The sequence below is a fragment of the Fundulus heteroclitus genome, chromosome 8 (genome assembly GCF_011125445.2).
Source record: "Fundulus heteroclitus isolate FHET01 chromosome 8, MU-UCD_Fhet_4.1, whole genome shotgun sequence".
Taxonomy (NCBI): Eukaryota; Metazoa; Chordata; class Actinopteri; order Cyprinodontiformes; family Fundulidae; genus Fundulus; species Fundulus heteroclitus.
The window spans coordinates 25484786-25495112 of NC_046368.1; the positions used below are offsets into that span (position 1 = coordinate 25484786).

The window sequence follows — 10327 nt, forward strand, 5'->3', positions numbered from 1 at the left end:
TTCAATGTGCCCAGAACTAATTCAGTTTTTTTTTTTTTTTATTATAATTTTTCAACTGGAGTTAATTTAGTTGATTGAATGGACCATTCTACCAGTGCTTTCTTTCTTTCTTTGAAATCAGTTGAGAGTTCCCTTGGCTGTGCATTTAGGATCATTGTCTGAAAATCCATCCTCATTTTACCTTCAAGCTCTTGCCAAGAATGCCCTGGTATATTTTTATGCCCATCCTTTCCTCAAATATAGAAAATCAGCCAGCACCATATACTGGAAAACCAAACCACACCTCTTTGTTCCTACCTCCAGACTTCAGGGTTGATATGCGGTTTCTTGGGTGAAGGCAGCACAGTTTTTATCTTCTCTAAACAATGTGTGTACAATGAAATCTGCAATCTAACTAACTATATCTCCCCAATATTTTATTGACTTGTTGAACTGCTAGGCAGCAAACTTTAAATGAGCTACAACGTGTTCTTTCTCTGGAGTGAAGTCTTGTGGTAAGTGCATATAGAGGCCCTTGAGGTTTAGTGTGTTACGTATTATTTTCATAAAAAAAACAACAACAACGACAACAACAACAAAAAAGACGTTTATAATCACCCCAGGTAAGTCTTTGGGTCTTGGAGATTTCTTTTTCTTATTTTTTGAGTTCTTCAGAAATCTGAGCCAGTGAGCACTTTGTCTTGGCCAAATCATGGTGAAATTATGATCTTTCCAGCTATGAGTGATGCCCCAAATAGTGTTCACTGGAGCAATCACAAGTTTAGAAGCACATCTTGGGACAGTGTAACAATAAGGTTGCAAGAGTTATTTGCTTTAACCCATCATGACACCGTGTGATGTTTGGTATTGAGAAATCCTTGTGGACTAGCACAAATTTCAGCTATTTTCTTGGCTCTCTAAGCCTACTCTTCATGTGTTAAACATTCTGACATCACATAATTCATGTAGTTATTTAGTTTATACTTGTATATACATGGATCATTGTCACTATTTGTCACTATCGTATGTCAATTATATGTCAATAAACCTCATTACAAAATATGTAATGCGATTAAAAATGTCTTAATACAAATGAAATAGAAAAACATTTAGTGGGGAAAAACATTAACATGTCTAACATGTCAAATTTAGGTACTTGCATAAATGTTCGTCCATATGATTTCTGAGTCAAACATAACTAAAAACATTGACTAGTCTGATTACTTTTTTCATAGCTCTTGCATGAAGCTGTGTCTGAAATTATAGACATCAAATGCCGTAAGCCAAGAGGATAAATCTACAGGGTTCAAGGAAAAATACTGTATGTATGCAGCCTGTTAAGCCTCAGGATAAATGCTACATGAAATGCTTAAACTGTTCTCAGGTGATTTTATGTAACACAAATGACATGACATTGAAACCGGTGAATATCCACATGCCACGAGTTAAGAAACAGCCTGTCAAGACCTGTACGTGGCCTTTATTTGCCCAGCCCTACTATCTGGTTATTGCCAACAAAAACAATAACACGTCACCAAATCTAACACAGAAATAGAAATGTTATTAGCTTGGAAGACAAGGGCTTGCTCCTTATTGTAACCTGCTGCTAATGAGTTAAAGCTCCATTCATCTCAAATAGACTGAAGAACTGCAACAGATAATGGATTTGTGATAAACAACATATTTGTGACGTCAACAAACAATCTGCACGCAATATTCAGTGTCTGCTGTTACAGCGAAGGGAGTGTCACTGCTGCCTGGATGTCATTGTCTCGCCACAGATTTATGCATGGTATCACTGTAGATGAGACAGCAGTAATTAAAGCTGGGACAGTAGTGTAACAGGTTGCACATGTATTGCAGGTGTTCGGCCATTAAAAGCTTGTTCACTGCATGAGAATTTTGCCATAAAATATCTTATAGTATAAAACAATATGCAAGGCCAACAGTTCAGAAATGCATTCATATGTGAAGGAAGACATATTACTTTAAGATTCAGTAGCAATAGATATAGAAATATGTTCTAATGAACCTTTGCATTACCACTAGCCTTGTCGCAGCAGTTTAAGACTTTTTGTTTTGTCATTATTTTCTTGGTATTGCTTTTCAAATAATAAATGCTGTTCTTCTGAACATTTTGTCTGATTTTTGCTGTATCACAAGTCAACTGTATTTTAGTCTCAATCTTGAATCATTGCTTAGTTGCTTTCCTATGAAAAAAATGTTTTCATCAGCCTCGTTTTAAATTTCCTTGTGTTTCTTTGTTGTTGTTGGCTAAATTAGGTCTTGAATGTCGCTCTTACTTATTGCCAAGTAATTCCAGCAATTTCCCGGACAGAAACAAAAATGTCCCTCGCCTGAGTCATCACGTGGCAACCGTTGGTGGAAAACGTGCTAAACAAATATGCAGTTCTCTCAAAAAGAAAGTAAAAACAAGACAAACAATTAAATTATATTATTGGTTTGGAACGATAAAACTGAGAGGCAGGTTCTGCAAGACATCAACAAATATATCAAATTAAGTAAGCATTCAACAATCCAATTTTTGCAGAATTTATTTGATTCTCACAATTAAAATTATGTACAAGTTATGTTTCTGTACAGAATATTCAGAACTCGTCGAAGAGACCACATACTGATAAATTATACATGTAGTTTTATGTTTACAGTAATAATGTTTTTCCAACAGAAGGAATATAGACAGGAAAATATTTACAAAAGTATTATAGGATTAAGATAAAAAAGTGACAATACAAAATCTTATTTACATCTTTACAGTAAATTCGAAATTCTGAAAATCAGCTAACTTCAGAAGTAAAGTGGAATGAAAGCTAGCATAAGTTTTTTTGTTTTAAACATGCATGACATTTGTTTCCTCCATGCTCTAATATTTATTATGACATTTCTTAAGTTAAATTGGAATTAACTACTTGATAGAGATATAAAACATGAAACTCATGAATCTCATTTTCTTCAGATTCAGAATTTAAGTTTTTTTTAAAATCATATATTTTCTTATTTCTTGTTTGTGCTATCATCTTTAAAAGTCATGCAACTTACACTACCTGATGACATATTATTTCAAAATAATATCTTTCTTAATGTTACATAAGTTAACAAGGAGTTTAATTATCGGAAACAGCTTAAATGTGGTGTTGGTGTCTTTCCCTGATTGTCATGAGCGTCGTCATGTCTTCGGTGGTCAGGGGAAACACAGATACATGGCTGGAGTTTACTATCAGCACAGCTGAAGGCTTTAGTTCTAATCTCTGCATCCCTCTCGGAAAACCAAGTCTTCAATGTAGAACTTAGGTGCTTGCACTCTCGGGAGACTGGAATTGGGTTTAGTTAGACTGTGGGGAAGCATAGTCTCTTTGGAATAGGTGTCCCATAAATCTGTTGACTTGAGCTTGTATGACATATTGATATCCTGCTGATTGACTGGCCAGATGTCCTCACCAGCTCCCCCTTTTCTTGGAAGGCCACCTGAAGTCTTGCAACTGGTGAAATGACAGTCCTGGTCATTCTCCTTCTCTGTGTTTGGCACGAGGCTTGGTTTGGGCCTTAGCCTCAGGTCCTCAGCGGAACTCTGATCTTGAGGACTATGAAATCTCAGGTCTGTCGGGGAAATATCCATTTCCAACAAGCTCTTTTTTCCCAAGGACTCCACATAATGAGAGGCAAGAAGCTCTTTAGCTTCAGGCAGCTTAGAAGAAGGACCGTACAACTTGAGCCAGTTGCGAAACACGGACAGTGGGACCTCAATTTCCATCTTGCCTTCCTTCTCACTGGCAATCCTTGGCAGAACATGACTGAGATTGAAACCCTCTACATCTGTTCTGCCGTCTCTGTCCTTTGCTGGCTGAACTGGAAATTCTGCTTTCAGAGAGCTGGGTTTTGGTGTTGCTACAATGGCGTCTTTGTCTAGTTCAGGCATCAGAGCGGAAATAAATATTGGGCTGTCTGAGGGTGATGGTGCTTTGACAGAGGCATCGTGGGTCTCGTTCTGTTTCTCAGACTCAGAAAGGGTCAGAACACCTTTGCTGGATTCATCATCCTCTGTCTCATTTCCCTCACTTCTCACTGTGCCGCCAGGATGACGGGTGTAGAGCGTTGATGGTTTGTTTAGAAACCTGGGATTCTTGCTGGATGAAGGTGGGGAGAATGATGAGGCAGGGTTAGTGTTGGACTCTTGGGCTGAAGCTTTCTTGCTCAGATTTAGGGGTTCAGAAGTTGACAATCCAGATGAGATCTTGTACTGCTCCGCCATATTGCGAAGTTTTTGCAGAGGCCCATTTCCAAAGTCGGTCAAGTCTTCATGAGTCTGTGGGATGGGGAATCGTACAAGCTTGGGAGCAGGGGGGCCATGTGGTGTTATTGCAGAGGGCGCGATAGGGACATAAGATGGCAGAAGAGGGTGTGCTGGATGGTAGTAATGGTGGTACTGGAGAGGCAGAGGGTAGAGATTCCCGTGTGGGTCTGACTGGAAGCAGTGAGGTCCCTGAGGGAAAAATAAGATTTGTTTTGTGACTTAATTATACTAATTTAACCTCACTTAATGAAAATGATGACAAGATTAGAATCTTAAATTCTGATTTGAACTTTAAAGTAATCAAAAAAGCATATTCTCAACATTTCTACAGTTTTGATCAAATTTACCATTCCTCTTGTCATTAAATGAAAAGGTAGGCCTTCTTACACACTAAAGCAATTTATTCCTACACCAGAAACAATATATTTATAAGTCAATAAAATTGACACAATGTTGTTATTTAGCAAACATATTGTATATGTTACAGTTGTAAAAGAGTTTAAAATGACACGAACCGGCGGTAGTGTTGACAGCCTGCGTTTTGATGGCCTTTGGCCCCCATCGTCATCTTTGTTGTAGCGGTAAGGTCTCTGCTGATGGTGAGGCACGGTACTCATTAATACGCCTTTCAGGTGACACTCGTAAGGTAGAAGCAACCTGCACAGATTAAAATCAAATCAGATAAATGCTTCCAATGTAATAAAACCACCCACTCATACTGCATGCATGGACAACCGCTCTTACTTTTCATAGTGTCTGCGTGTGCAGGTGGCTGCACTTGTGCTTCGAGGGTTTCCTCCCAGTGTGTTGTAAACCCGTTTCCACAGCTGATGAGAAGTCACCTGGAGGTTAGAAGATAGATTAGTTCATGTCTACTTGTCCATAAAGGGTATAAGAAACACTGAGACAGACTACAACAATTTAACTAAAGGAGAAATAAAATGTGGGTGCACAGCTTTAGTACACAATCAGTATCGACCGCTAAAAATGACCAAGAAAACTTTATAGCTTGCAGTTCTGCCATTTATAATTGTTTTTTAATGTGATTTTAAAAGTTACTGTATAGCAATGCAAAAACATGCTAGCATTTTGATGTCAGTTTTAACAGCATTTAAAAGAAGATTAACAAATCATTAAAAAAATAGATGAGTTTAAAACTGTCATACAGTTTAGAAATTAACGGTTTTACTTCATAGAGAGCATTAGACGGACTTCAATGAAAGTAAACAATAATGTTTATGTTTCATAAAGTAGAAAACTGGATTACCTGATGATAGCCACCCAAGTCACTGACAGTCTTGAACATCAGAAATAAATCAACTGGAAAGCAAGTGAAAAACATGAATAAATGTTATTAATATTCGCATGTAAAATCTGTGCATTTCCTTATCATTTGTTACAATCCAGTTCTTCTTTTTCATATTACTTTGCCTCATACAAAACACTTTTCCTTTTTCCTAACCTAGAGAATTAGTTATTTAAAGTATGATATTCACAAGGATAAAAATACATCATGTAGAACATGATTTGTGAATCTTTAGTTTCTTTACTTCTAGAATTATTGAGGCATCCAAATCTTTTTTAGGTAAACATCCTAGCTATAGGAAAAATTATGTTATTATGATTCAGTTGTATTTTTAGTGATAAGTTTTTTTAAGATACACAAAATATCACACTTCTATGTGTGGATGTTTCCTGAGATGTTTACTAGATGTGGAGGCCACACATTACAACATGTTTTGTAAAAACAAATGCAGCCGGAATTTCACAAGAATGATGATGTAATAATGTTACTGTGTAAATGCCTAAAGTTAAGGCAAATGAACATCGGCTTCTGCTGATTTACAATGATAATTACTTTGTTTGAAGCCCAGATTAGGGATCCTCTCAATGGGGGTGTCTCGCTTCTTCATGAAAATGTAGAGATTTTTGAGGAACTCTTCCTCTGTGAGCTCCTCTGTTGAGGTTTTGGGACTTTCCTCTTGGGGTTCCATCTGTGCCATTTTTACTTGTACCTGAAAACAACAACAAAGAGAAACTTTAGGGGAGCAATATTGAGATTTTTTTTCTTCGAGATTTAATTCCAACTTTACATCTTTTCACTACAGAGCCCCATCAAGTTGACTGAAACCTTTACTTATCTCATTGGAATCAATCGTTCATACCGTTGGCATGAGACAGAAAACTAGCATCAAAGCTGTCTTTTATTCCCTTACTTCCACGATTTTGTTAAAAATATCTATAATCCATTTGGATCCATAATAGAGAAGAAATGGTTAAAAATAGCTTCTTATTCCATCCAAATAAAATCACCCAACATCAAACATAAACAGAGACTGAAAAAATTTCACAAAAATGGTACACCATCTAACTGATTGATTATCATGAGCTACTTATATCTGAATTTTAACCCAAGTATTACTTACTGTTTCCGCTGAAACGATAAATTTGGAAAGCTTTATCTCATTTCCCTGCGAGTCAGAAAACAAGCTGGGAAGCCGTGTTGGTCAGTGATCCCTGCAGAAAGTTAAAAGTCAACTTAAATCACTGCAACAGCTTATTAAGGTCTAGCTACGCCAGTCACGCACTTGTCCTTATAGCCTTTGCGACAAAGTGATAAAATAGCAGAAGGGGGTGTTTACTCAAACAACTTCCTGCTGAGATTGGGATTGTCAAACCAGTTCAACTCGCTCCTGAGTATGTAACCTGAAAAAAAAGATGTGCAGGAATAGACTATTAGAAGGGAACGGTAAAAATTGGCTGCCACCATATTCTCTATTTGGATACGTTCCTTACTTTGATCATCTTTTGATGCTATTACTTTACTAAACCTTTCAGAGCCATTTAGTGCAACTGGCCTTGAATGTGAAAGCAGAGCAGTGAAGGGAACTACATTTTGGTACAGCAGATTTTAATTTAGCTCACAATTGTCTTAATAGGATGTAAAATGAACCTTTTTGCATTCCCTGTAGAACATGTTTCTAAACGCATGAAGACATAGAAACACATTGTGTGAACATGATGACCTTGTACATAAATGTCCACTGTTTTCAAGTTAATGTGCCACAGCAGGTTCCTCATGTTGAGTTAGGTTGTTAAAATGGATTGACAATACTCAATATTCAAAAACAGGGTGCTTACAGCTTATATGCCCACCAATATATGCTGAACAACATCTCTAAATGCACAAGAAGTCAAATCTTGAAGCAGATGGGTTATAGTGCCAAACACCACACCGGGTGTCACTCTTGTCAACTAAGAAATGAAAACTGATGCTCCTGTTTTGATAGGCTGACAACAACTAACAATGACAGATTGGAAATACATTACCTGATCCAGTGACACACATTCCCAGCTTGTCTCAAAGGTTGTGCTGATGATGGGATCTATTGGTGATAGGGATATTTTCTTGGCACTCTTTTGCCCTCTTAGTAACAACTGATCTTCTGATGGCAACCTCCAGCACTGTACTGCACCATGTCACAAAGCTCAAATCATCTCAAACTGTTTTGGTGAACATGACAGGATGTTTGCTGTACTCCCATGGCCTCCAGTCAGCAGTTCTAAATATAAAACAGCCTCTTTGAGATTCAGTAGAATGTGCGATTTGTATCATGGATGTGCAGTCAACAGTTCAGCGACAACTGACTGACGCTATCATGTCAGTACGGACCAAAACCTCTGAATGGTTCTGACATCTTGTTAATCTATGACGTGATGAATTACAGAAGTCCCAAGAAGGGAGTCCAACCCAGTGGTAGTAAAGTATACTTAATAAATCAATGAGTTTCTGCTGTTATGCTGCAGCTGCATGAACTGCTAAAGACAAATCCCCCCTATTCCACAGAAATGCAAGATTTCTTGACGCGTGAACGAAACAGAAAAGAACATTTATGGACTAAAACCAAAATATACTGTCGAGATATTTGACATCTCTGGTAGATAAGCTTTATTTTTGATGTTTATCATTAAGGAAGAAGGAAGTATGTGGTTGGTATGGGGTTTTCTTTTTAGAGTTTGAGCTGCATACTTTGCCAGCACAAATGAAACTAGTCTCTAGCCATAAGCTCACACAAGAGCAAGACCCTTTAGCATGACACACCTAAATAAATTCCAGGTCAACCAATTACCTTTAGTGGGCACTTAATAAAAGTGGCCACTAAAGTCATAACATCCTGGTCATAACTACAAAGTTAAGTCAAGCTAATAGCTTGATTCAGTGCCAGTGCCAGTCAATCTCCACTGTTTTCTGTGTGCAATTGTTATCATTCAGATGTTCTAAATGCAATTAGAATTCCAATGTTTTTCCCTTTTGAAAACAAACAATAGTCAGATTTACTGGGAAACTGAAATACAGAAACCCATATACAAGGCTGGAATTCAAATCAACAGATATGCAGAACGAATGTGATTGAATAGCAAATATAATTGCAGTTGAATAAATACTTGCTTAGTGTTCTCGTAATAATTTCTTGGCTTCAGTTTTGCATCTGTCAGCACCTTGTCATTTATCTGCAGTGACAATTGTTTGTCTGTGGGGGTTGTAGTCAGCTCAGGTTTTAGGAATCCAAAGGGTGGGGCTCTATTTATCAAACTGCTGCTGGTACGCTGAACTGAACCTGTGACAATGCAGGCGTAGAAACCCTACATGAAAATTGGATAAGTCAAATGAGTGAAATCAGGGTTTTTTTAATCCCCCCTAAGCCTCTCTGCAGAATCAGCATTATAAAAGCATGTAAAGGACAAAGGTGAAGTCATGGTTTGGATATTGTTTCTCTTGAATTCAAAAATATGGGACTATCTGCCAACAACAACAAAAACAGCCAGTCAACAGTATCAAGTTACTGTCTCAAGTTAAGTGGAAAAGCTGGATGAATGATGGATTAAAGTAACGATAAATACAATTACTGTGTATGTGTGTGTGTGTGTGTGTGTGTGTTGGTGGGGGGCTCTTGATTACTGCTGATTTAAAGACTTGATTTAAATTTTCTTTTAACATGCATTGGTCAACACTAGGCCTTGGCCAGTATGAGAGGATGATAACCTTGAGTGGGGGGACCACAATTTTACACGAGGAGGCTCTTGAAAAAACACTTAGCTCTCCTACTTTGAACTTTCTAGAAGTGATGTTCAGAAAGAAATTCTACATCTCACTGGATGCTGAGAAGGCCTTATACAGGGTGAATTGACTTTACTTTTGTTCTGCAGAAATGTGGTTTTAATTCAGATTTTGTATCCTATATAAATTTTTTTAATCCAAGAAACAGTCTCCTCAGTTCACAAATACACTCCCGACGGCCCCGTTTATCGTGGAACCAGACAGGGCTTTCTCTTTTACCTCCTCTTATTTGTCATGGCTATTGAGCCTCTAGCCACCTGGTGTAATGACTGATTTAACAGAACCCGATATTCAACCAGACTTGGAGTATATGTTTAATATTTACAAAAGAACAAAAGGGAGTCCAACAAAAAAAAACCCGTGATTTAAATAACTGAAAAAAAGCAGACAGAACTCCAGCAGCTGACCACTCCAGAACCGGGAGAATGCTGTCCATCAAAACAAGAAAGTTCCCAAGAGGCCGTCCAAAATAACAGGAAGCACCAGGCGGACTTCAGGCAGGCAATAAGAATAGAGGGCAGGCTCAAAAAACAGAAGGGCAGAGATCTGGTCGGGAACAAACAGGCAGGGAAGCAAAAATAAGCAGAGGCTGGAAAGCTCTTACCGACGGCATGTGAGGAGAGAGGAGTAGAGACGTTATGGCACTGGAGACTGAACAGAATGGAGTTTAAATGGAGGTGGGAACAGGTGAAACCATTGAGAGTTAATTGCAGGCATGGTGGAAACTGAACAGGTGTGCTGAGTAGTAATAGGATCAGCTCCAGTGCCAGAAACATTACACCTGGATGTGACTGGAGGTTGGGTTTGAAGGCAAACCAGAGCTGGGCAAGTTCATACATTTTTTTAGTATGCCAAAAGCCTCCTTTAGTCTAGTTCTAATCCAGGTGCCTCTCTTTCCATGGTCCTGAGTATCTTTG

The 10327-nt window shown here is 38.1% G+C and overlaps 1 protein-coding gene across 4 annotated transcripts; it reads right to left on the reverse strand.

The window, feature by feature from the left end:
- Positions 1-2726: 2726 nt before the first annotated feature.
- LOC118563960 (AT-rich interactive domain-containing protein 5B-like) lies at positions 2727-10036 on the reverse strand. Of its 4 annotated transcripts, none has more exons than XM_036140442.1 (7): positions 10015-10036; positions 6718-6808; positions 6150-6306; positions 5559-5611; positions 5036-5133; positions 4807-4948; positions 2727-4480 (listed from the first exon to the last, which is right to left on the reverse strand). In XM_036140442.1, exons 3-7 carry the CDS (start codon positions 6292-6294, stop codon positions 3242-3244), a joined length of 1677 nt encoding a protein of 558 aa, XP_035996335.1. In that variant the 5' UTR covers positions 6295-6306; positions 6718-6808; positions 10015-10036; the 3' UTR covers positions 2727-3241. The 4 variants fall into 4 exon arrangements, with proteins under 4 accessions (XP_035996335.1, XP_035996336.1, XP_035996334.1 ...); XM_036140443.1 differs by lacking the exon at positions 10015-10036 and adding an exon at positions 6934-8277; XM_036140441.1 differs by lacking the exon at positions 10015-10036 and adding an exon at positions 6880-8277.
- Positions 10037-10327: the final 291 nt, after the last annotated feature.